The sequence below is a fragment of the Chiloscyllium plagiosum genome, unplaced genomic scaffold, assembly GCF_037043375.1.
Source record: "Chiloscyllium plagiosum isolate Xiang-an unplaced genomic scaffold, Cpla_swu_hap1 HiC_scaffold_21, whole genome shotgun sequence".
NCBI classification, from domain to species: Eukaryota; Metazoa; Chordata; class Chondrichthyes; order Orectolobiformes; family Hemiscylliidae; genus Chiloscyllium; species Chiloscyllium plagiosum.
Window position 1 is genome coordinate 29619906 of NW_028270159.1, and position 22859 is coordinate 29642764.

At 40.9% G+C, this 22859-nt stretch overlaps 1 protein-coding gene across 2 annotated transcripts in view; it reads left to right on the forward strand.

The window, feature by feature from the left end:
* The window catches only part of LOC122564813 (prostaglandin G/H synthase 1-like), a 104482-nt gene that overhangs the window by 53012 nt on the left and 28611 nt on the right, over positions 1-22859 (forward strand). The window contains exons 5-7 of one of the 2 annotated variants that reach the window (XM_043720098.2): positions 11790-11966; positions 13463-13606; positions 14482-14663. In XM_043720098.2, the coding sequence (XP_043576033.1) occupies positions 11790-11966; positions 13463-13606; positions 14482-14663 (503 nt within the window). The remainder of the gene's footprint in view (positions 1-11789; positions 11967-13462; positions 13607-14481; positions 14664-22859) is intronic. The other variant, XM_043720100.2, reaches the window with a different exon arrangement.

Consider the following 22859-nt stretch of genomic DNA (forward strand, 5'->3'; position numbering starts at 1 on the left):
ATGCCAAATGCTGGCAAACAGGACTAGCTTAATTTAGAATATCTGGTTAACATGGACAAGTTAGACTGAAGAGCTGTTTTCTGTGCTGTACAACTCTATAACCCAAGATCTGGTCAAATGTGTTATCTTGATTGCTTTTATGAGACCAATTTTGCTGTGCTTGCCTCTTACTTTGCTGTGACTCATTGAAAAGTGGTGTTGGTATCTGTACTGACGTTATATAGGGCTTAACTTAAGTGGTAAACTTGTCCTGATTATATCCTGCAACCTTTGTCACATTTCACCACTTCTGCAACTATGCAAATAGCTTGGTTCTGTCAAAGGATTCTGATGGGTAGCTATCCTGAGAACTCATTAACACTATGTCCTTGCTACTGAATAATATACTCCCCTTGCCATGGCTGCTAATTGACAGGATACCTTATAATGAGATCAGTTTATTTTAAAAAACAAAACTTTTTTTTAGACCTGTCGAAACTATCTCCAAGCTTTTCGAAGCCAAAAAAGAGACAGCCTGTTTTACCCTGAGACACAGGGACCACTTGAACCTGTGTGGAATGAGCACAGGCTGCTCTCAGATTACCAAATCACCCGATTAGGCTGCACAGATATTGGAATAAAGGCAAAATATTGCAGATGCTGGGAATCTGATACCAACGGCTAAAATGTTGGAAAAACCCAATCCTTTGGAGGCAGAAACAGAGTTAACGGTTTGCGTCCACTGTGACCTTACCTCAGACAAATGTCCAAAGAAACACTGTGGACTAAGAAGGTAGCCAAAGCTAGCCACACTTGGAAGAGACAGAAACCTTAGAGAAGGAGGCTCTTTAGGTAGCAATTGAACATCCCAGATGTAACGTTAGAGATTTGGAAAAGGGGAAGAAAATTATAAAAACATTGCAAAGACCAGGCAGGGAAGGAACAGGAGTGAAGGGAGTTCTTATCTCCCAAAGCAAGCCGCCATCATGAGCAGGCTGCATGAGGCACAGTTGCAAGGGACAGAGCAAGCGCCTGAAAAAATAATTTATCACAGAACTGCAGTACTAAAAAGCTCACAAATTCTATTTAAGACAAAAAAAAAGGGCAATTTAAAATTAATTGGAAGGAAGAGTCCAACAGGAGAAGGAACTTAGAAGAAACAGAATACTTTACTAAGATCAAGATACCTGGAACTTAAGTATGATTTTGGTGGGAAGGTCATAAGGTCACGGTCACGGTTAATTTAAAATATTGTGTAAGAGGACTTGTTGGTTGTGAGGGCCTTTTTGTCCACAAAAAAGTGCAAAGCATTCATTTTGGCTGCAGATCGTGTCAAAGCCCTGCAAAGTATAGAAAGCCACCATTTTTATTGTTAAAAATGGATTAAAGCTCACGAATGAATTACAGAGAGTGTTTCGTGAAACAGAATTTTAAAACTTCATGGCACGAAAGATTAGCTATTTACATAATTTAAAGTCTTATTGGAAGAATTTCATGTAGTTTTGCTGCAGTACAAAATTTAAAAGCCTGCAGATAAGGAAAATATTGTTATATCATAGTGATTTTCAAATTTTAAGTCTTTAAGACACAAAATTTAAATTGTGTTAATTTAATGTAGGAATACAATACTTAAAGACAACAGATTGGAAACAACATTGAAATGCAGCAGACTTAAAAGCCCTTTCAAATAATAGGAATAAATAAACACATTAAGAAGAACCAGAAAGGTAAATAATAGTTTCTAGTAGATTCAAGGTCAGAAGTGTCAAACAGAAGATTTATGGAGGGAAAATAATTCTTAAGAAACAGAATTACTTTGAATTAAATCCCAAATCTGAAGTTGAATAGGTTGATACACTATTGTATTCAGTGGGTCTTTTTGCAGGTGACGTTATAAATCACAAGAATATTTTTAAAAACCACAGTTACTTCTGGTAAGGTTTTAAAAGCTTTTGAAAAGTAGTTCAATTTGAGTACCAACAAAACTCTTGAATGAGTAACATTAATCAGAAGTATTCAGCTTCCATGGAAATCTGTGGACAATTTCATCAATGATCTCTATAGAATAATGGAAAACTTGGAGCTTTGAAATCAGTTTTCTTACAGTGCCAGAAACAGAGCTTTAGTGAAAGCTATTCAACTTGTGCTGGAAACAGAAATTTGAAAGATTCACAGAAAGATACTGAGAGTAGATGAGCAATTGTACCTCAGGCAGCAATGGAGTCTAATGAGCTTACAAAGATAGTTGGATGCTGTTTCAGCACTGGCCAAACTCTCAGCCAACCCTACACCCTATGATACAGTATAATGTAGGTTAGTGAATTTGAGTAATCTATAACTTTAACATGTAGAATTGACTTGTCAATTCAAAGGTTGAAATTAAACCAGTCACGTATGTTCCTAGTGTCTAGAAAGAAGCCATGGAGTATATGAAGACAATAATTCTGTAAATGAAACATACTGATGGTTGGAGTTGAACTAAATTTGTGCATTCAAGTGCATTGTCTGAATTAGTAAAAACACAACAGCAGATAATGCTGAATCAGTTGAAATAAACCCCATTTAGTGATGGAGTGATACGCTAAGGTTCACACAGGAAGTGCAAGTTGCTGAGACCACAAACGCTTTTATAAGCATGTTGTAGTCTAGTGCTGTGGACGGTGAGGATAGAGATTCCAACCTTCTTTCCATCTGTCTCCTTCCATCACCAGTCCAAAGGTATACAGGCTAGGTGGATTAACCATGGGAAATACAGGGTTACTGGGATAGAACATAGAACATTACAGCGCAGTACAGACCCTTCGGCCCTCGATGTTGCGCTGACCTGTCATACCAATCTGAAGCCCATCCCACCTACACTATTCCATCTACGTCCATTTGCTTGTCCAATGACGACTTAAATGTACTTAAAGTTGGCGAATCTACTACAGATGCAGGCAAAGCATTCCATACCCTTACTACTCTCTGAGTAAAGAAACTACCTCTGACATCTGTCCTATATCTATCACCCCTCAATTTAAAGCTATGCCCCCTCATTCTCACCGTCACCATCCTTGGAAAAAGGCTCTCCCTGTCCACCCTATCTAACCCTCTGATTATCTTATATGTCTCTATTAAGTCACCTCTCAATCTTCTTCTCTCTAGCGAAAACAGCCTAAAGTCTCTCAGCCTTTCCTCGTAAGACCTTTCCTCCATACCAGGCAACATCCTAGTAAATCTCCTCTGCACTTTTTCCAAAGCTTCCACATCCTTCTTATAATGCAGTGACCAGAACTGTACACAATACTCCAAATGCGACTGTACCAGAGTTTTGTACAGCTGCAGCATAACCTCATGGTTCCGGAACGCGATCCCTCTGTTAATAAAAGCTAAAACACTGTATGCCTTCTTAACAACCCTGTCAACCTGGGTGGCAACTTTCAAGGATCTGTGTACATGGACACCGAGATCTCTCTGCTCATCTACACTACCAAGAATCTTACCATTAGCCCAGTACTTTGCATTCTGCTTACTCCGACCAAAGTGAATCACCTCACACTTGTCTGCATTAAATTCCATTTGCCACCTCTCAGCCCAGCTCTGCAGCTTATCTATGTCTCTCTGTAACCTACAACATCCTTCATCACTATCCACAACTCCACCGACCTTAGTGTCGTCTGCAAATTTACTAACTCACCCTTCTACGCCCTCATCCAGGTCATTTATAAAAATGACGAACAGCAGTGGACCCAACACCGACCCTTGCAGTACACCGTTAGTAACTGGACTCCAGGATGAACATTTCCCATCAACCACCACCCTCTGTCTTCTTTCAGCAAGCCAATTACTGATCCAAACTGATATATCCCCCACAATCCCATTCCTCCGCATTTTGTACAATAGCCTGCTGTGGGGAACCGTATTGAATGCCTTGCTGAAATCCATATACACCACATCAACCGGTTTACTCTCATCTACCTGTTTGGTCACCTTCTCAAAGAACGCAATAAGGTTTGTGAGGCACGACCTACCCTTCTCAAAACCGTGCTGACTATCCCTAATCAAATTATTATTTTCTCGATGATTATAAGTCCTATCTCTTATAACCTTTTCCAACACTTTGCCAGCAACTGAAGTAAAGCTCACTGGTCTATAATTACCAGGGTTGTCTTTACTCCCCTTCTTGAACAGGGGAACCACATTTGCTATCCTCCAGTCTTCTGGCACTTTTCCTGTAGACAATGACGATTTGAAGATCAATGCCAAAGGCTCGGCAATCTCCTCCCTGGCTTCCCAGAGGATCCTAGGATAAATCCCATCCGGCCCAGGGGACTTATCTATTTTCACACTCTGCAGGATTTCTAATACCTCTTCCTTGTGAACCTCAATCACACCTAGTCTAGTAGCCTGTATTTCAGTAATCTCCTCAATAACATTGTCGTTTTCTAGAGTGAATACTGTCGAAAAATATTCATTTAGTGCTTCCCCTATCTCCTCTGACTCCACACACAACTTCCCACTACTATCCATGATTGGCCCTAATCTTACTCTCGTCATTCTTTTATTCCTTAAGTACCTATAGAAAGCCTTAGGGTTTAACCTGATCCTATCCGCCAACAACTTCTCATGTCTCCTCCTGGCTCTTCTGAGCTCTGTCTTTAGGTCTTTCCTGGCTACCTTATAACCCTCAAGCGCCCTAACTGAGCCTTCACATCTCATCCTAACATAAGCCTTCTTCTTCCTCTTGACCAGAGATTCCACTTCCTTCGTAAATCACGACTCCCGCGCTCTACAGCTTCCTCCCTGCCTGACAGGTACATACTTATCTAAGACACACAGCAGCTTTTCCTTGAATAAGCTCCACATTTCTAATGTGCCCATCCCCTGCAGTTCCTTCCCCATCCTATGCTTCCTAAATCTTGCCTAATCGCATCGTAATTGCCTTTCCCCCAGCTGTAACTCTTGCCCAGTGGTATACACCTATCCCTTTCTATCATTAAAGTAAACATAACAGAATTGTGATCGTTATCACCAAAGTGCCTAACACCTGGCCAGACTCATTACCCAGTACCAAATCTAATGTGGCTTTGCCCCTTGTTGGCCTGTCTACATACTGTGTCAGGAAGCCCTCCTGCACATACTGGACAAAAACTGACCCATCTATAGTACTCATACTATAGTGTTCCCAGTCAATATTTGGAAAGTTAAAGTCCCCCATGACAACTACCCTGTCTTTCTTGCTCCTATTGAGAATCATCTTTGCTATCCTTTCCTCTACATCTCTGGAACTATTCGGAGGCCTATAGAAAACTCCCAACAGGGTGACCTCTCCTTTCCTGTTTCTAACTTCAGCCCATACTACCTCAGTTGATGAGCCCCCAAACATCCTTTCTGCAACTGTAATACTGTCCTTGACCAACAATGCTACACCTCCCCCTCTTTTACCAACTTCTCTGTTCTTACTGAAACATCTAAATCCTGGAACCTGCAACAACTACTCCTGTCCCTGCTCTAACCATGTCTCCGAAATGGTCCCAAGTACCAACCCATGTTGCAAGTTCACCCACCTTATTCCAGATGCTCCTGACGTTAAAGTAGACACACTTCAAACCAACTTCTTGCTTGCCGGTGCCATCTTGCGTCCCTGAAACTTGATTTTGGACCTCCCTACTCTCAACCTTTTCCATACTTGAACTACAGTTTTGGTTTCCATCCCCCTGCTGGATTAGTTTAAACCTACCCCAATAGCCTTAGCGAATGTTCTCCCCAGGATATTGGTACCCCTCTGGATCAGATGAAGACCATCCTGCTTGTAGAGGTCCCACCAACCCCAGAAAGAGCCGCAATTATCCAAGAATCCAAAACCCTCCCTCCTGCACCATCCCTGTAGCCACGTGTTCAACTCCTCTCTTCCCTATTCCTTGCCTCCCTAGTACACGGCACGGGCAACAAACCAGAGACAACAACTCTGTTCGTCCTAGCTCTAAGCTTCCATCCTAGCTCCCTGAATTTCTGCCTTAAATCCCCATCTCTCTTCTTACCTATGTCGTTGGTGCCTATGTGGACCACGACTTGGGGCTGCTCCCTCTCCCCCTTAAGGATCCCAAAAACACGATCAGAGACATCACAAACTCTGGCACCTGGGAGGCAACACACCAACCGTGAGTCTCTCTCGTTCCCCACAGAACCTCCTATCTGTCCCCCTAACTATGGAGTCCCCAATGACTACTGTTCTGCTCCTCTTCCCCTTTCCATTCTGAGCAGCAGGGACAGACTCTGTGCCAGAGCCCTGTGATCCACTGCTTTCCCCTGGTAAGTCGTCCCTGCCAACAGTATCCAAAATGGTATACTTCTTGTTGAGGGGAATGGTCACAGGGAATCCCTGCACTGCCTGCCGGTTCCCTTTCCATCCCCTGACCATAACCCATCTGCCTTTTTCTTGTACCTGAGGAGTGACTACCGCCCTGTAACTCCTCTCAATAACCCCCTCTGCCTCCCGAAAGATCCAAAGTTCATCCAGCTCTAGCTCCAGTTTCCTAACGCAGTTTTCAAGGAGCTGGAGTTGAGTGCACTTCCCGCAGATGTAGTCAGCAGGGACATTAGCGGTGACCCTTACCTCCCACATTCTGCAGGAGGAACATTCGGCTGCCCTAACCTCCATTCCCACTATTCTAAATTCCCAAAGAGACTGGTGAAAAATAAGGAATAAAAAAAAACTCGTTACCTTACTAATCTGGTGGACAGAACCTTTTGTTTTCGGTTAAAGGAGGAGAATGGGTGGGAGGCACGACCCGAGTAGTGTTTCGGGTAACGCAATCACACAAATATATGACTTCCCAGAATCCCTTCACTCCTCCCTCGCACCTCTCAGCAAATGGAGGCCTCGATGCCTGAAGTAAGGGTTTTAAACAGTTAGACTCACCTTCCCAGAAATCCTTCCCTCCTCCCTCACACCTCTTGGCAAATAGAGTAGGGGTTGAGTCTGGGTGGGATGCCCTTTGAAATGGTGGTGTGAACTGCATGGACCGAATAATCTGCTTACACACTATAAGAATTCTAAGTGCCATTGAGGTGTGTTGAAAGGATTTGTAGATTGATATTCAGTCTGTTTTGTAATCAGTAATTCTAATCCGAGAACACTGATTTAAAAAAAGAGTTAGATTGAATTTGATGAGAAGTCAACCACTGTTGATGACACACGTTATGAAGAATTGCTGAGCTCAATAATACAAGAGAGATGTGAGGAATTGGCTAGTTCAATGCTTTTAATGTTGAATTCACATCGGGAAGGAAGATTTGAACTAAGCTAACAATTTTCACAACTATTGGATATCTCCTACAGCCAATTAAGTATTTCTGTTAGAATCACTAGTTGAATAGAATTCATTAATGAATCAAAACCTGCAACCTATTCTAAGTGATTAATGATTTAACAACAATCGAGGTTTGTTCAATATATCGCATCAGTTGTATGACACAGATCTTTTACTACAAATTTTGTGTCCTATAATCCTGCCCCACTAGCTACCTGATGAAGTGCTCCGAAAGCCAGTGCTTCCAAATAAACCTGATGTTGTGTGCTTTTTAACTTTGTCCACCCCAGTCCAACATCGACACCTCCACATCAAAATTAATATAATGTTTGGTTTCCAGCTCCTTCAGCCTGATGAAATAAAGTTATACTTAAATGTAAGAAAAACACAGAGCCAGTACAGCAGTCCATCTCAAACTAAATATTCAAAATTACTGATTAGAAATAATTAATTTCCATTAACTCTCCTTGTTGTCAATGGGTCTGATGACCATTTGGGGGTTGCTACATTACAGTAACCACTAGGCAATTGCTGGAAACTATTGTATGAAGCCAACAATGAGAAGTAATTTCATATGAAACTGTTAATGAGAGCAATGTCATCACCATTCTACTGCAGTCTGCAACGCTGTAGGAAAATACCCAACAAAAATTCAGACTTGGGTGAGTACATGTAGGTACCGCTACCTTAGAAAAAAGTTGCATTTATGTTGTGCTTTTTACATCCTCAGGATGTCCAATAGAGCTTTACATGCAATGAATTGCAGCTGCAGTTAGTTAGTTAACTTGAGCACAGTGGTGATGTGTATGCAGCAATGAGAGGCATTGTGACTTGATCTGCTTTCGTTGATTCTGTCATGATAAAGGTTATCTTGGGACATCTCCTTCTCGAGACTTTCTTAAAAAAAGGGGAATGAATCCACCCAAAGCAAGCATGCAGGAACTTGAGTAAAAGTCTTATTTGAACATCAGTGAGCTGGATTTTGAAATACCAACAAAGGTCAGGACTAGATAGTTGGATCTGGTGCTCATCTCTGATGCTACTGAAACATTCCACCATTCTCAAAATGATGGCAGTGTGAGGGAACAGAGAATCGGCTCAACACTAATGAGCAGCTCGTTAAATTCATAGAGTGCTCGGGGCGATAATTTTCTAAACAAATTCTAGCAAGCCTGAACAGTCTGGTGCATGTTAGTCCACAGCATGTTAGTTTTGATGCGGAAACTTCTGAAGGTTTGTTTTCTGCACCGGGACATTTCTGTGCATGAGATTCACTGAGCTGTGTCCTACATAAGATCACTGTGTTAGCTACAGGAGCTGTTTCCTTTCAATGAACATGACAAACTCTCTGAAGAGCCGCCTGTCTTCCCTGGCAAGGCAGCAGCAGGCTCCATCATGGTTATTTCCTGCCTTTGCGTCAGGCACCAAGCACGCAGTTCAGGTTCTCTGTACCATAAATAGGGCACTAAACCATGCCTTGCTTGGCGAGGTCTTGTAACCTTCAAAACTGACACTGTTGCGGCTCTGGATGGGAAGTCACACTGGCAGCTGGTTCATAGCCCCACCTTAAAACTCCAGCCCAGATCTCCAACAATACTGCATTCCCTCAGCATAGCAATCAAGTGCCTAGACCATGCACTGAAGTCATCAGTTTGAATCCATGACCTCAGAATGATTAAAGCATAGAAAATGGCTATTTGGCCCAATATGTCCAATCCGACCCTCTTGAAGGGCAACTCAGCTCATCCTACGCCCTGATACTAGCCTGAAGCAGATTAATATTATCACTTACCCTGAAATTGAAAAGGAAATTGAACCTTCTGAGGTAGAAGCATGAGCAAATTCATTGATTTAAACACGCAATTTTATTGCCTGGGAGAATTCCAGGCATAAGCTCCTTCTGATGTGTGAAAATCTGAGGGAACAAATCTGAAAACAGTAACGAAAGGAGCTCTCTTATTGTCTTGGGGTATGGTTATAAGTGAAGGATTATATCAGCTTGGGTAATGCATGGGAAACTTGCTGAGCTTCAAGGAGGTATAGTAACTCCAGCTTTCAGAAGACCATGTTCAAATGAGCAACATCTAACAAAAGACCATACAAACCTGGGAACAGGAGTAGGCCATTCAGCCCATCGAGCCTGTTTTGCCAGTCAGTGAGATACTGGCTGTTCTTTGGCCTAACTTCACATATCTGTCTTTGACTCATATCCCTTAATACATTTGCTTAACAAAAATGTATCTATCTGAAATTTAAAATTAACAACTGATCTAGCATCGACTATCATTTATTGAAGAGAGTTCTAAACCTTTACCACCCTTTTTGTCCGGAAGTGCTTCCTAACATCTCCCCTGAACAGTCTGGTCCTAATGTTTAGAATCCCCAACCAGGGGAAATAGTTTATCTTTACCTACCCTGTGTTTTCTGTTAATATTTGAAGACTTTGATCAGATCACCCCTTAACCTTCTAAATTCTGGAGAAAACAGACCTAATTTGTGTAATCTGCTCTCAAAGTTAACCCCGAAATCCAGGTCTCAAACTTGTAAACCTACATTGTACCTCCTCCAAGGCCAATATATCCTTCCTAAGGTAGGATGCCCAGATCTACTCACAATACCCTAAGTGGGGTCTAACCAATATTGTATAAATGCAGTATAATGCCTGTTTCCTTGTAGTCCAGCCTTCTAGGTATAAAGGCCAGCATTCTTTTGGCTTTCTTGATTATTTTATGCCCCTGATCATTTCATTTTAAGGATCTGTACATCTGAACTCCTAAGTCTGTTTGGACATCCACTGTACTTAACTGCAAGTGGATTTAGAAACATACAGCTGACATAATGCAGGAATTTTGACTCCCTCCCACCATCCACTCCCCTCACCCCCTCAATGCGCTACTGGGGACCAAGCAACCAAACTGGAGCAAGGGTCTATCCCACTTGCTTCTGGTCAACTGAGTTGGGTAGCCATGGGCACCCGTATGGGCCCCAGCTATGCCTGTCTCTTTGTTGGCTACGTAGAACAGTCCATCTTCCATAGTTACACCAGCACCACTCATCAATATGGATTGCACCCAGTTTCCTCATTTCCCCTTCCCCCGCCTCACCCCAGCTCCAACCTTCCAGCTCAGCACCGTCCCCATGACCTGTCCTACCTGCCTATCTTCTTTCCACCTATCCACTCCACCCTCCTCCCTGACCTATCACCTCCATCCCCACCCCTACTCACCTATTGTACTCTATGCTACTTTCTCCCCACCCCCACCCCTCTCATTTATCTCTCCACTCTGTAGGCACCCTGCCTGTATTCCTGATGAAGAACTTTTGCCCGAAACGTCGATTTTCCTGCTCCTGGGATGCTGCCTGACCTGCTGTGCTTTTCCAGCACCACTCTAATCTAGACTCTGGTTTCCAGCATCTGCAGTCCTTGTTTTTACCCTGCAATTTTAAATTGCAAGTGGCAAACACTCGGGATATCGGTAGGGTCCTTCTTTTGAACCATAGACAGCCCTGCTAAGTGATGAGAAGATTTAACTCCAGTGCCTCCTAATGACTGAACTGTTCCATTCCTCATATCTCTCATACACAACTAGCTACTGTCATAGAAGTTGATAGATTTTTCTTTTGCATTAGTTTTTAAAAAATACTTTTAATGGGATGTGGGCACTGCTGGTTTGGTCAGCATTTAATACCAGCCTCTCATTGCCCCTTGAGATGATGGTGAGCCACTTTCTTGAACCACTGCTCTCCTTTTGGTAGGTACACCCATAGTGCTGTTTGGAAAGGATTTCCAGGATTTAGATCCAGTGAAAGAATGATGATATAAGACCGTAAGGTGGAGGAGCAGTAGTGGGAGGCATGGTGGCTCAGTGGTTAGCTACCTCACAGCGCCAGGGACCTGGGTTTGATTGCAGCCTTGGATGGCTATCGGTCTGTGTGGAGTTTGCACATTCTCCCCATGTCTGTGTGAGTTTCCTCCAGGTGCTCTAGTTTCCTCCCACAATCCAAAGATGTGCAGGTTAGGTGAATTGACCATGCTAAATTGCCTATAGTTTTCAGGGTTGTGTACGTTAGGTGCATTAGTCATGGGAAATGTAGAGTAATAGTGTTGGGGAATGGGTCTGGGTGCGTTACTGTTTGGAAAGTCGGTATAGACTTGTTGGGTTGAAGGGCCTGTTTCCACACAGTAGGGATTCTATATCTAGTAGGCTATTCTGCCCATCGAATCTGCTCTATCATTTAGTGAGATCATTCTGAACTGATAATCTTCAACCCCACTTTCCTGCCGTTTCTCTATAATCCTTGATTCTCTTACTGAATAAGAAAAATGCTGTCTCAGCCTATTTAATGACTCAATCTTCATGAACCTCTGCAATAAAGAATTTTAGAAATTCACTATCCTCTGAGAGAAGAAATTCTGTCTCAGCTCTGTCTTAAATATGTGACACCTTATTCTGAGGTTATGCCCTCTGGTACTGGACTGTCCTACAAGAGCAAACAAACTTTCTGCATTTACCCTAGATGTTTCAATAAATCCACCTCCGAATCTTCTTAATTTCAATGAGTGCAGGTGCACCCTACTCAACCTCTCCTCACAAAACAATCTCTCCATTGCTGGAATCAACCTAGTGAACCTTCTCTGGACTACCTCCAAGATTTTCTTAGATATGGTGATCAACACTGCTCACAGTTCTCCAGGTATGGTCTGACTTGTTTACTTTTAGCAACGCCTCCCCATTTTTTATATTCCATACCCTTTGAAATAAAAGCCAATTTACCATTTGCCTTCCATGTTACCCACTGAACGTGGATGCTAGGTTTATGTGATTTGTGCAAGAGGATCCCTCCGAATCCCTTTGTGTTGCAACATTTCCCAGTCAACACCAATGCTGTAATTTATAGAATAAGCCTGAAATACGGACTGGCAACTTTTCAATGCAAATATAGACAGAGGTGGTGAAAGCATTTGGAGAGTTCATTTGTTACTCAAATCCCACCATAACAGTTATTTAAAGTGTGTTAGCTCTTTGCCTGTTGCGTTTTGAATTATCATAGCCTTACTATATTGGGTTATTTGTTCATTCACTTACTTAATTTCCATATCAGCTGCAACTGAACTTTGTTTTCATTTTCAGTAATTTATTATTTATATTTTTTGTTAAAAGCTATCAGGAAATGAATAATTTTCACAAGTCATTACATTGTTCAGAACATTGTGATGCAGGAAAGTTCAGTGGACCTTAAGTCCCTCATCCCAAGGTAGGGTTTTCCAGTAGCAGTGTAATCAGTTGGAAATTTTGGGCGAGACCAGTTATTTGTGTGTTCCATCTCCTTTTACTTTTGTGCAGCTAAAGTATACAAGAGGAGAAACTAGGTGTTCATTACATTTGTCCCTGTCCAACACAGACACCATCAGCCATCCAGTCTGACCAGTACTGCTTCAGTTGTCACCAAGTGTGGCTGCACAATGTAGAAATACTAATTTGCCAGGACCGTGTCCATTTAGAATGAGGGGCCCCAAGTGTTCCAAAGTGAAAGTGACTTCTGCCCTGCGAGCAGTATGGCACCAGGCTGCAGTGCAATTCCCACCATCCATGAAAGGAGGTGCACCAGCAACATGGGAAATGTCACTCCCTCTGACACTGGGATTTCAAATGGAGGCAGGCATACAGCAGACTTGTGCTCAGAAACCCCACTCCACCACATTTCCAGGAGGAGAACAAGTCTGGAGGAAACTTTGTTCGGATCTAAATAAAGTTGGCTTATGCAGAGTCATTTCGCTCAAATGGAAAAATATGGAAATGTGACCACCCTGGAGAGAAAGAAGAAGGGAAAGGTCTAAGACTGGATGGGAAGATATGGTGATGAGAGACTTAAGCACAGCAGGATTGGAAGGTGAATGGGGGACTTTTGGGAGGAGATGGGAAAGGGTGATCAGCCTGTATGTGATGACCCCAAATAAAACGAGAAAACCTGAAAAAAGATTAATATTTGTGAAGAAACAAAATGATAATGTTAAGGAAATTATGTCAGCAATAACTAATTTAGTCAACTGGACAACAAATTCTCCACTACAACTGAATACAAAATGATTAATTTCCTTTGCGACTACCTAAATCAACCGATAAAATAAACTTAATATGTCAACTATCCTTTATCAAAATAACTCAAAACAATATACTTTCTTCTCACAGCACGTTCAAACTTGATCCCTAGCCCTCCTACCTACAACTCTGACTATGATTACCTTTCCTGGGAGGGCTATTCCAACGTAACTTATTTTACTCGATTGCTTCCACCTGTACCAAAGGATTGCCCAACCCCAACTGGAACTAAAGGTAAGAACAGTAGTCAAAGCTATTTCACTTACTTAATCTTCGTTCTATTAAATAAACATGGGACCATTCACCCTGAATTAATGGCTTGTATCATTGAATTGTATGAAATTAATTTGATCTGTCCTATGAAGATAAGGAGAGCCTCAACATTTCTTCTGAGAGATACAGGAAATGATAAAATAGGAGAGTCTGACAATCCCAACACACGCTCTTTCCACATCCAGTGACAATTAGGTGTTGGAAAGTCTCATTTCACTGGGAGAAATTCTGGGCAGACATTCAGCAATGTCCTATGGAGGGTGTGGATAAGCTAGAAGAACAGGCTTTTTTTTAATGTAGCATCTAGTAACAGACTGAAGAGCGACATTATGGGAGGCTTGGACAGTGATCTCCATTACATCTTCATAATGTGGTGTGAGCTGAATTGTCATAATCAGTTTAGGAATTCCACAATACGGCTGTGACTTCTGAAGATGATGCATTTCCAACATGAAGCAGATAAAGCCGTTTGTGAAAAACATTGCTGATTGCAACGTGACAGATTAACAAAGGGGCTTAAAATGCAGCCCAGAGTGAGAGTGCTTTAACCACACTAAAAATTATTATAATTTTCTACAATAAATAATGTTTCACACTTGCCTTCCTGTGGAGGTGATGCATTGGTTTTGTTTGTTTTACGGTTGCTAATGATGCTAGTACGTTTCATGTTTTTGGTTTGTGTTGTCATTGAAGGACTGATCGTTTTGATGTTGCTGTGCTATGTTCCGTGAAAATCTTGTAGATGACTACAGGGAGATTCTATACTGGTGCATGTAATAGAGAGTAATGGATAGTTTGTTATATCTATATGAATAACTAACTTTGCAACTTCATAGGTTACAAGGAATTACCTGATGTAAAATTCTTGGCCGAGGAGTTTCTGTTGAGGAGACAGTTCATTCCAGATCCTCAGGGTACAAACTTGATGTTTGCTTTCTTTGCTCAGCACTTTACTCACCAGTTCTTTCGGACGGATTTCAATAAAGGTCCAGGGTTTACAAAAGCCCTTGGCCATGGGGTGAGTAGAGGTATTGCTAAGGTTTTAATATGCTTAAGGTCCAGTTTACATTGTGAACATCCATTTCGAGAACTTTTACAGATTTCTACAGGTTTTCTTAATGCCTGGTGTCCATATGGTTAAAAATAAAGTTTCTCTCATTCAAGACTGGAATGAAGAGAATTTCTTTTTCTCTGTGTCATAAGTCTATGGAATTCTCTGTTCCAGACAGCATGAGGGCAGGGTCATTTAAATTTTTGAGGTTGAGTTCAATACATTCTTGACTAAAACTAACAAGGGAGTCAAATGAGATAGAGGGTGAGTAGGGAAAGGGAGCTCAGGCCTCATTCTGGCATCTCCCTGCCACCATGATATCGTCAAATGACAGAACAGAGCGAGGAGATTGAATGTCTCACCCCACTGTTAATGTGTATGTTTGTATTTTTATTGCTTTTTCCAATGTGCAGCATATTACAAGGAAACATGTTAAATTGAGCCAGTTAACATAAAACATCCTGCTTGGGGCCAGGATTTCTGCAAAAGCAGACGAGACCCCCTGCCTCGAAGGATGAATCCAGACCTCCTGCCCTGATTCCGGTCCCCACCATTTTCACAGCTGGAGAGCGGGGCCAAATTGTATTTTGGATAGTCGGATACAATTTTTGTTAGTGGGAAGTCCAAAGCACAATGTGTACTTTTTAGATCTATCAGGAAAAGATCCATACCAGAGTTCTTTGGAAAGGTAAGGTATAATTCTGGATACGTGAGTGGAGCACCTTTAGTAGAGGTCAGATCCCCTTTAGGAGAAGTCAAATGTCCCTTAGGAGAGGCCCAATGCTTTTTGGGATTGTTAATAATATACATTAATGTGCATAAAATGTGAATGACTCATTGAAACTGATATGAGCTTTCAATGGTACTGAGTAGAAAGCTATGAGGGAACCTTTAATTGAGGTGACAAGAGATCTACATCAGAACATAAGGACCAGGAGAAGGAGTGGGGAATTCAGCCCCTCAATCCTGCTCCATCATTTTATACGATCATGGCTGACTTCAACTCCACTTTCCTGCCCACTCCTCATAAACCTTTAACCCATTACTAATTAAAAATCTGTCTGTCTCCTCTTTAAATGTATTTAGTGCCCTGATGTCCACTGCACACAGGAGTATTGAATTCCACAGAATCACAACCCTATGAGAGAAATCATTCCTCCTCACCTCTATTTTATTTTAAATCTGCCATCCGTTGGACTAAAACTATGACCTCCCATTCTAGATTGTCTCTGTCAGGAGTTGTTCAGGAACTACCAAGATTTCATGTCATGCAATTTACATATTTTGAAAAATTGACCAGAGGGTTGAAAAAGATCAGTGCCTACCGTTTTACTCTGTCTGTTGGCATAAGCCTGAGGGCAATCTCTATAGGATTTTAACAGCCTTTCATTATTATAATGGGTGCCTTCAGTTCACAGGTCGATGAACAGCACAAAGTGCTGATAAAGTCTTTTGAAGTGTACCTATGAGAACAAAGCTTGTTCTATAAGTGATTAAAGAATGTTCAATGTAATGAATTGATTTTTATTAATGACATTTTTTAAAATAGTCAATTCACAAAAAAATTAAGAACTTTATTTAATTTCAGCAAGGCTTCTCAGGTCTCCCCGCGTTAGATACATAATGAGTTGGCATTGAGGGTGTAAGGGTAAAGTTTGGTATGTGAGATCATGGAATGATGTGAGTTGGCTTTATGTTGGTATACATGGAGGCTAAAGAGTCGAGAATGGGATGGAGGGACATAAGATAGCATGGAAGATACAGGAGCCAAAGAAAATGGATAGAGGGGCATAGATTAGCATGGGGTGTGAGGAGCAATAGACTTTGGGTAGGAATGCATGTGGTGGTATGAGATGGCATGGGACTATGCGAGAGGGCAAGAGAGATAAGGGCTGCAGGCCTGCCATTTGTTTTTTTCTATTTTAATGACAGGGACAAAGTGCCAGAACATGGGTTTTCATACAGCTCACCTCCACAGCCAGCAGCCCCTGTGACTGCCTATGAATGCTTTGTCGGGAAAGCTCCAACAACTCACAATAGCACCTCTCATATGCACCATCCCCATGTCAGCCCCTCCTGGCCTGAAATGAAAATTGGAACATCCAGGGCAGGTTTTCAAGAATCAGGCTGGTAGAGTCAAAGATTTTCCTGGCACTGTGTTCCCAACACAAGAGCAAAAATTCAAGCAGTGTGTCTTTACAAAAGACAGTTGATAATTCAAGAAAGATTCAAAATTGAGCACGAGACAAGACGTCTTCAATGTGTACTTCAGACCAAATGACCAATTGCAATCTGTCAATCACTTGAGTCCTCGAAAACACAACTGAGCATTCCCATACAGAAAATGACTCGTTAGCCTTTCTTCTTATCTCTTTAGTAAGAACCCCTTACTTATTTAATAGAGTACAACTTACTTGACACCTAAAACAAATCCTGACTAATTTGCAAACTGGAAAATCTCATCTCTGTGTCTCAAATAACCGAACCCCAGAAACCATCTTGATTTATAGCTGGAATTTTATTCTTTCTGAAATATGTCAGGCCCTGCTTTGATGCCATCAAATGAATGGGGACCTCCACTTCTCACCTGATGGGAACAGTGAGTGGAAATTTACTGTGGATATTTAGGCACTTACTGGCCTTCACCAGAATCATAACTTTATGTTCATTTGTTTTCTAATTCCTTTTCTCTTTATTTGGCCTTTCAACCTAGATGAATGTCATGACTATAACTCTCCTATTCCTCTTGATTTTTTTTAAAATTAGCCATTCAGTGATATTATTATGTTCTGCTGGGACTTGAACCCATACCTCCTGGGTCAGAGGTAGGGACACTACTACTGCACCAGTAGCCTCATAGTTGTCTTTTAGATATTTTCTATTCAACCAGATCAGACATGTTATTATACACATCAGGGGAAGGTTGAATCAAACCCAGGACTTCTAGCCCAGAAGTAGGGACACAAGAACTCTGTTATTCCCTTTTTTTAGATAAATCTGGAAGTTACCACACCCAACTGAACGTCTTTTCTCCCATCACTAAATCACCCATGCTATTTTTCATCTATTATCAACCACCAATAATCACCCATGTTGCCAATTAATCAAATTAAATGCAATGCCCAGTGAAGACAACTGATTTCTTTTTTTATTTCTTTATCTCCAAAAGTGCTCTTACCCGCAACTGAACTCTTCTTTAACCCATTACCAAATCACCCATGGTACTTTTTTCATCTATTAACCACCACCATTAAATCAGCCGTATGTTCCAGTTGATTCATTTACATACAAGCCATCCAAGGTGAGGGAGAGGTGGGTAGAGGACGAGGGAGGGAGCTAAATTAAAATGGAGTTGGATAGGGAGATAAAGCACTCCACCCCCTGCAAGCCCACCTCCATCTCAAGGCAGTAAGACTGTTGGTGGACTTTGCATGTTTCCTCTCCAAGAACACCCAGGCATGCTGATTTCCCTTTTTTATTCCCCTTTTTTTAAAATAATATCCAGAAGTGCTCTGACACAGAACTGATCGATTTTTTCCCATCACCAAATCGCTGTGACTTTTCTTTGCAGATGACACCAAAATTGGTGATATAGTGCACAGTGAAGAAGCTTATTTAAGAGTACAACTCGATCTTTATCAACTGGGCCACTGGGCCAAGGAATGGCAGAGGGACTTTAATTCAGATAAATGCAAAGTGTTGTAGTTTGGTCAGACAAACCAGGGCAGGACTTTCACAGTTAATGGTAGGGCCCTGGGGAATGTTATCGAACTAATAAACCTAGGGGTTTAGGTACATAGTTCCTTGAAAGTGGCATAACGGGTAGACAGGATGATGAAGAAGGTGTTTGAGACACTTCTCTTTATCATGTGTTGAGTACAGGAGTTGGGGTGTCATGTTATGACTGTACAAGACATTGGTATGACCACATTTGGAGTACTGCGTATAATTTTGGTCAGTCTGCTATAGGAAAGATGTTATTAAACTGGAAAGAGTGCAAAGAGGATTTACAAGGATATTAACGAACCTGGAAGGTTTGAGTTCTAAGGAGATAGGCTGAGACTTTTTGCCCTGTTGCATAGGAGGTTGAGGGGTGACTTTATAGAGTTTTATAAAATCATGAGGGGCAGAGATAAGGTGAACAGCCAAGGTCTTTTCCCAGGGTAAGGGAGTCTAAAACTAGAGGACATGGGTTTTAGGTGATAGGGAAATGTTTAAAAGGGACCTGAGGGCCAACGTTTTCACACAAAGGTTGGTGCATATATGCAACAAGTTACCAGAGGAAGTGATAGAAGTGTGTACAATTACAACATTTAAAAGATATCTGGATAGGCATATGGATGGGAAAGATTCAGAAGGATATAGGCCAAAGGCAGGGAAAGGGGACTAATTCAGTTTAGGAAATCTGGTCAGCATGAACAAGTTGGGCTGAATGGTTTGCTTCCATGCTGTATGATCAATGACTTTAAGTCAATCATCCTCGTGGCCAGTTGAGTATTTACAGGCAGAGCCCATTACGGGCTGATTCCTCTTTTACTTTTATTCAGAAGTGTTATCACTCACAACTGAAAGAATTTCCCACCACCAAATCATAGTGACTTGTTTTTGTTTTTAACTATTAACCACCACCACCAGTAATCACCCGTGCAGCCAATTAGAAGTTTACATGCAACTGATTCCTCTTTAAAAATCACCAGGTTTTATTACAAACAATCCTAGTATAACCAAGGGTTGAATTGACAATTTGAAGTTTAGCAAGCAAGGTTTGAGAGAAAAATACAATTGTCCCCAGGGCTGTTCACTGTCATGCACTGAGGATATTTTACATGATAAAAATAGAATCTTTGAGGACGGCTTTGTCATTTAGAAGGCTTGTTGAGACAGTTTTTTGCAAACTAATCACATGCACCATTTCACTAAATAACTGTGAAAACACAAACAATAGCTAGCAGCACTTAAGATCAACCCAGGCCAAAAATAAAACCTTGACCATTTCTTGCCTTTTGTGCAGTGTTTCACGTTTGTGTGAAACTGCTTTCTTTAACCATTTAGAGATTCAGTGAAACTGGAAAATTCTAGAGTATGTTTGTACCATGTAATGCAAGCATTCTGACCTCATCCAGTTTGGTTTATTCATCATACATATTTAACATTCATTTCTGTTATTCTTAAAATACTCACTCGTCCTTTTTGGCACTGCACTTGGCAAATTAAAGAACACGCGGTTTGAAACATGCAAACGCATTCATTTAGGCATCTTCTATTATTCCACTGCTATAAGACAAGAATATGGTTAAAGTTACATTGTCTAATTGCTTTATGGTTAAAGTTACATTGTCTAATTGCTTTGTATTCACAAACTCTTTTGGAAACTAATTGTTCTCAGGTTCATTTGTATTCATTTGAGTTCAAAAAAAACCCAGCAGGAAATATCTGGCTTTTTTTGTTTTTATATTTGCTTTTGAAAATGAAAATGTGTACAACTGAAATCACATATGTTATGGACCGGGCCAGACCCCTCAAAACACTTCATGAAGGTAGCCCAGACCCTAACTTTGCATTTGTTTTAAGCAAGTGTACAGTGAATATTCCAGGAGAGAATCAGCTGGTCATACTACTTAGTTTTAAACAAAACAGAATTTATTCACAAGATTACTGAATGAAACACAAAGAACAGAAATGCCTGTATTGAATAACTTATCCTACCCAAAAACCCAACAGACGGCTTGATTGGGTCAATCAACTCACAACTGAAAGAATTACCCACCACCAAATCATAGTGACATTTTGTTTTGTTTTTAACAACTTAATGATGCTGTTCCAAAATACTTCCAACAATTCTCATAAACAACCCTTGGCTCAAAAGGGAGAATGAAACACAAGTTCTTACAGGAGAGAAGTCAGAGAGAGAGTCCAACAGCCTTTCTTCACACAGCCACTGTTGCATTAAAAATCAAACCAAAGAATGGCTGAGCTGCTAGAATTGGCCACACCTCTTTCATTATACAAGTTTTTTTTCCAAAGCTTGAAAGCCATCTGCATGAGGCAGTGTCTGTTATTTGTAAACAAATGGGCCCTAAAATCCATCCAACGTCAGACTTGTCAGAACCTGTGTCATTTACAACATCTCTGAAAAACACCAAGGACAGTCTAACCTTGTTAAAGGAACAGATTTGTCACATATCTCATACTATGACATTTGATTATCTTACTAACATTTAAAACCATACAAAGTACAATAGTTAATGTTGAATTCAAAACTTGGATATAACGTCCACAAGATGTATGATTTCCCAACATTATACTATTTTCCTTAATGAAATTGATGAGAAATGATTATTTCAATTGGCTAGGAGTCATTGAAAACTTTAAGAGATAATCATGATTACAAGAATACCTCATTTATATTGCAGTGCTATTTCTTGTTGTTTATGGTGTGAGATGGATGGGGACACAATGACAACAACAGAAGATCTGCAACCCCATCAAATCCATTGCAGCACAATTGCTTCTATGTGCAAATCACAGGGATATTACAACCACATCTAATTCTGCCCTTGGCTTCTGGCTAATGGCAGCAGATAGTTCTAAGTTGGTATTTGTTCTAGTCCCTTTATTATAGGCATGCTAAGGTGCATTTTAATGCTTTCTGAAATCAGCAGGAACTGGAGTTTTGATTTTACAAAAGATTATGTGAATTGGGAGCAAGAGTAGATCATTCTGCCATTCAGTAGGATTATGGCTAATCTGATTGTATCCTCAGTTCCAACCCCTGATAACTAGTGACTCTGTTGTTAGTCAAATATCTATCTACCTTAGCCTTAAAATTATTCAATGACCCCAATTCCACCCCACTCTGGAGAAAAGAGTTCTTCAGATCTGCAATCCTCTGGGAGAAAAATATCCTCTTCATCTCAATCTTAAATGGGAAACTGTTGATTTTGAAACTGTGTTCTCTAGTCTAGTCTGTCCTATAAGGGGAAAGTATTATTTCAGCATCCCAGTGTGTCAAGTCTTCCCAGGATCTCTATATTTCAATAAGGTCACATCTTATTGTTCAAAAGCTTAATGAAAACGAGTCCCAGGCTGTCCAACATTTCCTAATCAGGTAATCACAACCACACCCTCCCCTCCCCATCGCAGCTATCAGTCAAGGGAATCTTCTCTCAAGTGCCTCTAACACTTTAACATCCTTTCTTAAGTAAGCAAATAAAAACAGCACTAGCACTCCAGATGTGTCCACACCAATGTTTTGCACAACTGTAGCAAAACATCCTTACTGTCACATTCCAGTCCCATTGCAATAAACAGCAATGTTCTCTTTCCTTTCTTAATCACTTGCTGTATGTTAATGTTTTGTGATTCATGTAGCAGGACACCCAGATCTCCTTATTCTACAAAAATCTGCACCCTCTCTTGATTATTTAAATAACTGCTGCTTTTCTTATTCTTCCTGCTAAAGTGGACAAGTTCACAATTGTTCATATTATACCCATTTGTCAAATTTTTGCTCACTTCTATATCCTTTTCTGTCCCCTTAACAACCTTCTTTGCTGTCCATTTCTGTGTCATCAGCTGAGTTAGCAACTAACGTGTCTGGTACTTTTATCCAAGTCACTAATATAAATTGCAAATAATTGAGGCACCAATATTGATCCCTATGGTACACTTCTGCCAATACAAAAATGACCCATTTGTAGCTACTCCCTGCGGTTAACTAGTCCTCTACCTATACTAGTATTCTACACCCTGAACTCTTATTTTATGAAGTAACTTTTTATATGGCACTAAATAACTTTTAGCATTTAAGGACAGTACGCCAGTTCCTCTTTATTTATGTTGTACTCTGTACTGTACTGTAAATTTCTGTACTGTACTGCACGCAAGACACCTATTTTCTTTACTGAAGCTTGCCTTGTCTTTGTTTTGAAAACTATTTCACAAAGAGGTTACAGCAAATGTATGGTTAGGTTAATTGTGTGGGCAAAGATGTGACAAATGTAGTATAATATGGCAAAATTTGAGATTGTCCATTTTGACAGGAAGGATGACAAAAAGCATTGTCTAAATGGTGAGAGATTGCAGGATTCTAAGGAGCAGAGGGATCTGAGTATTCTACTGCATAAATCACAAAAGGTTAGCATGCAGTTACAGCAAGTGGAT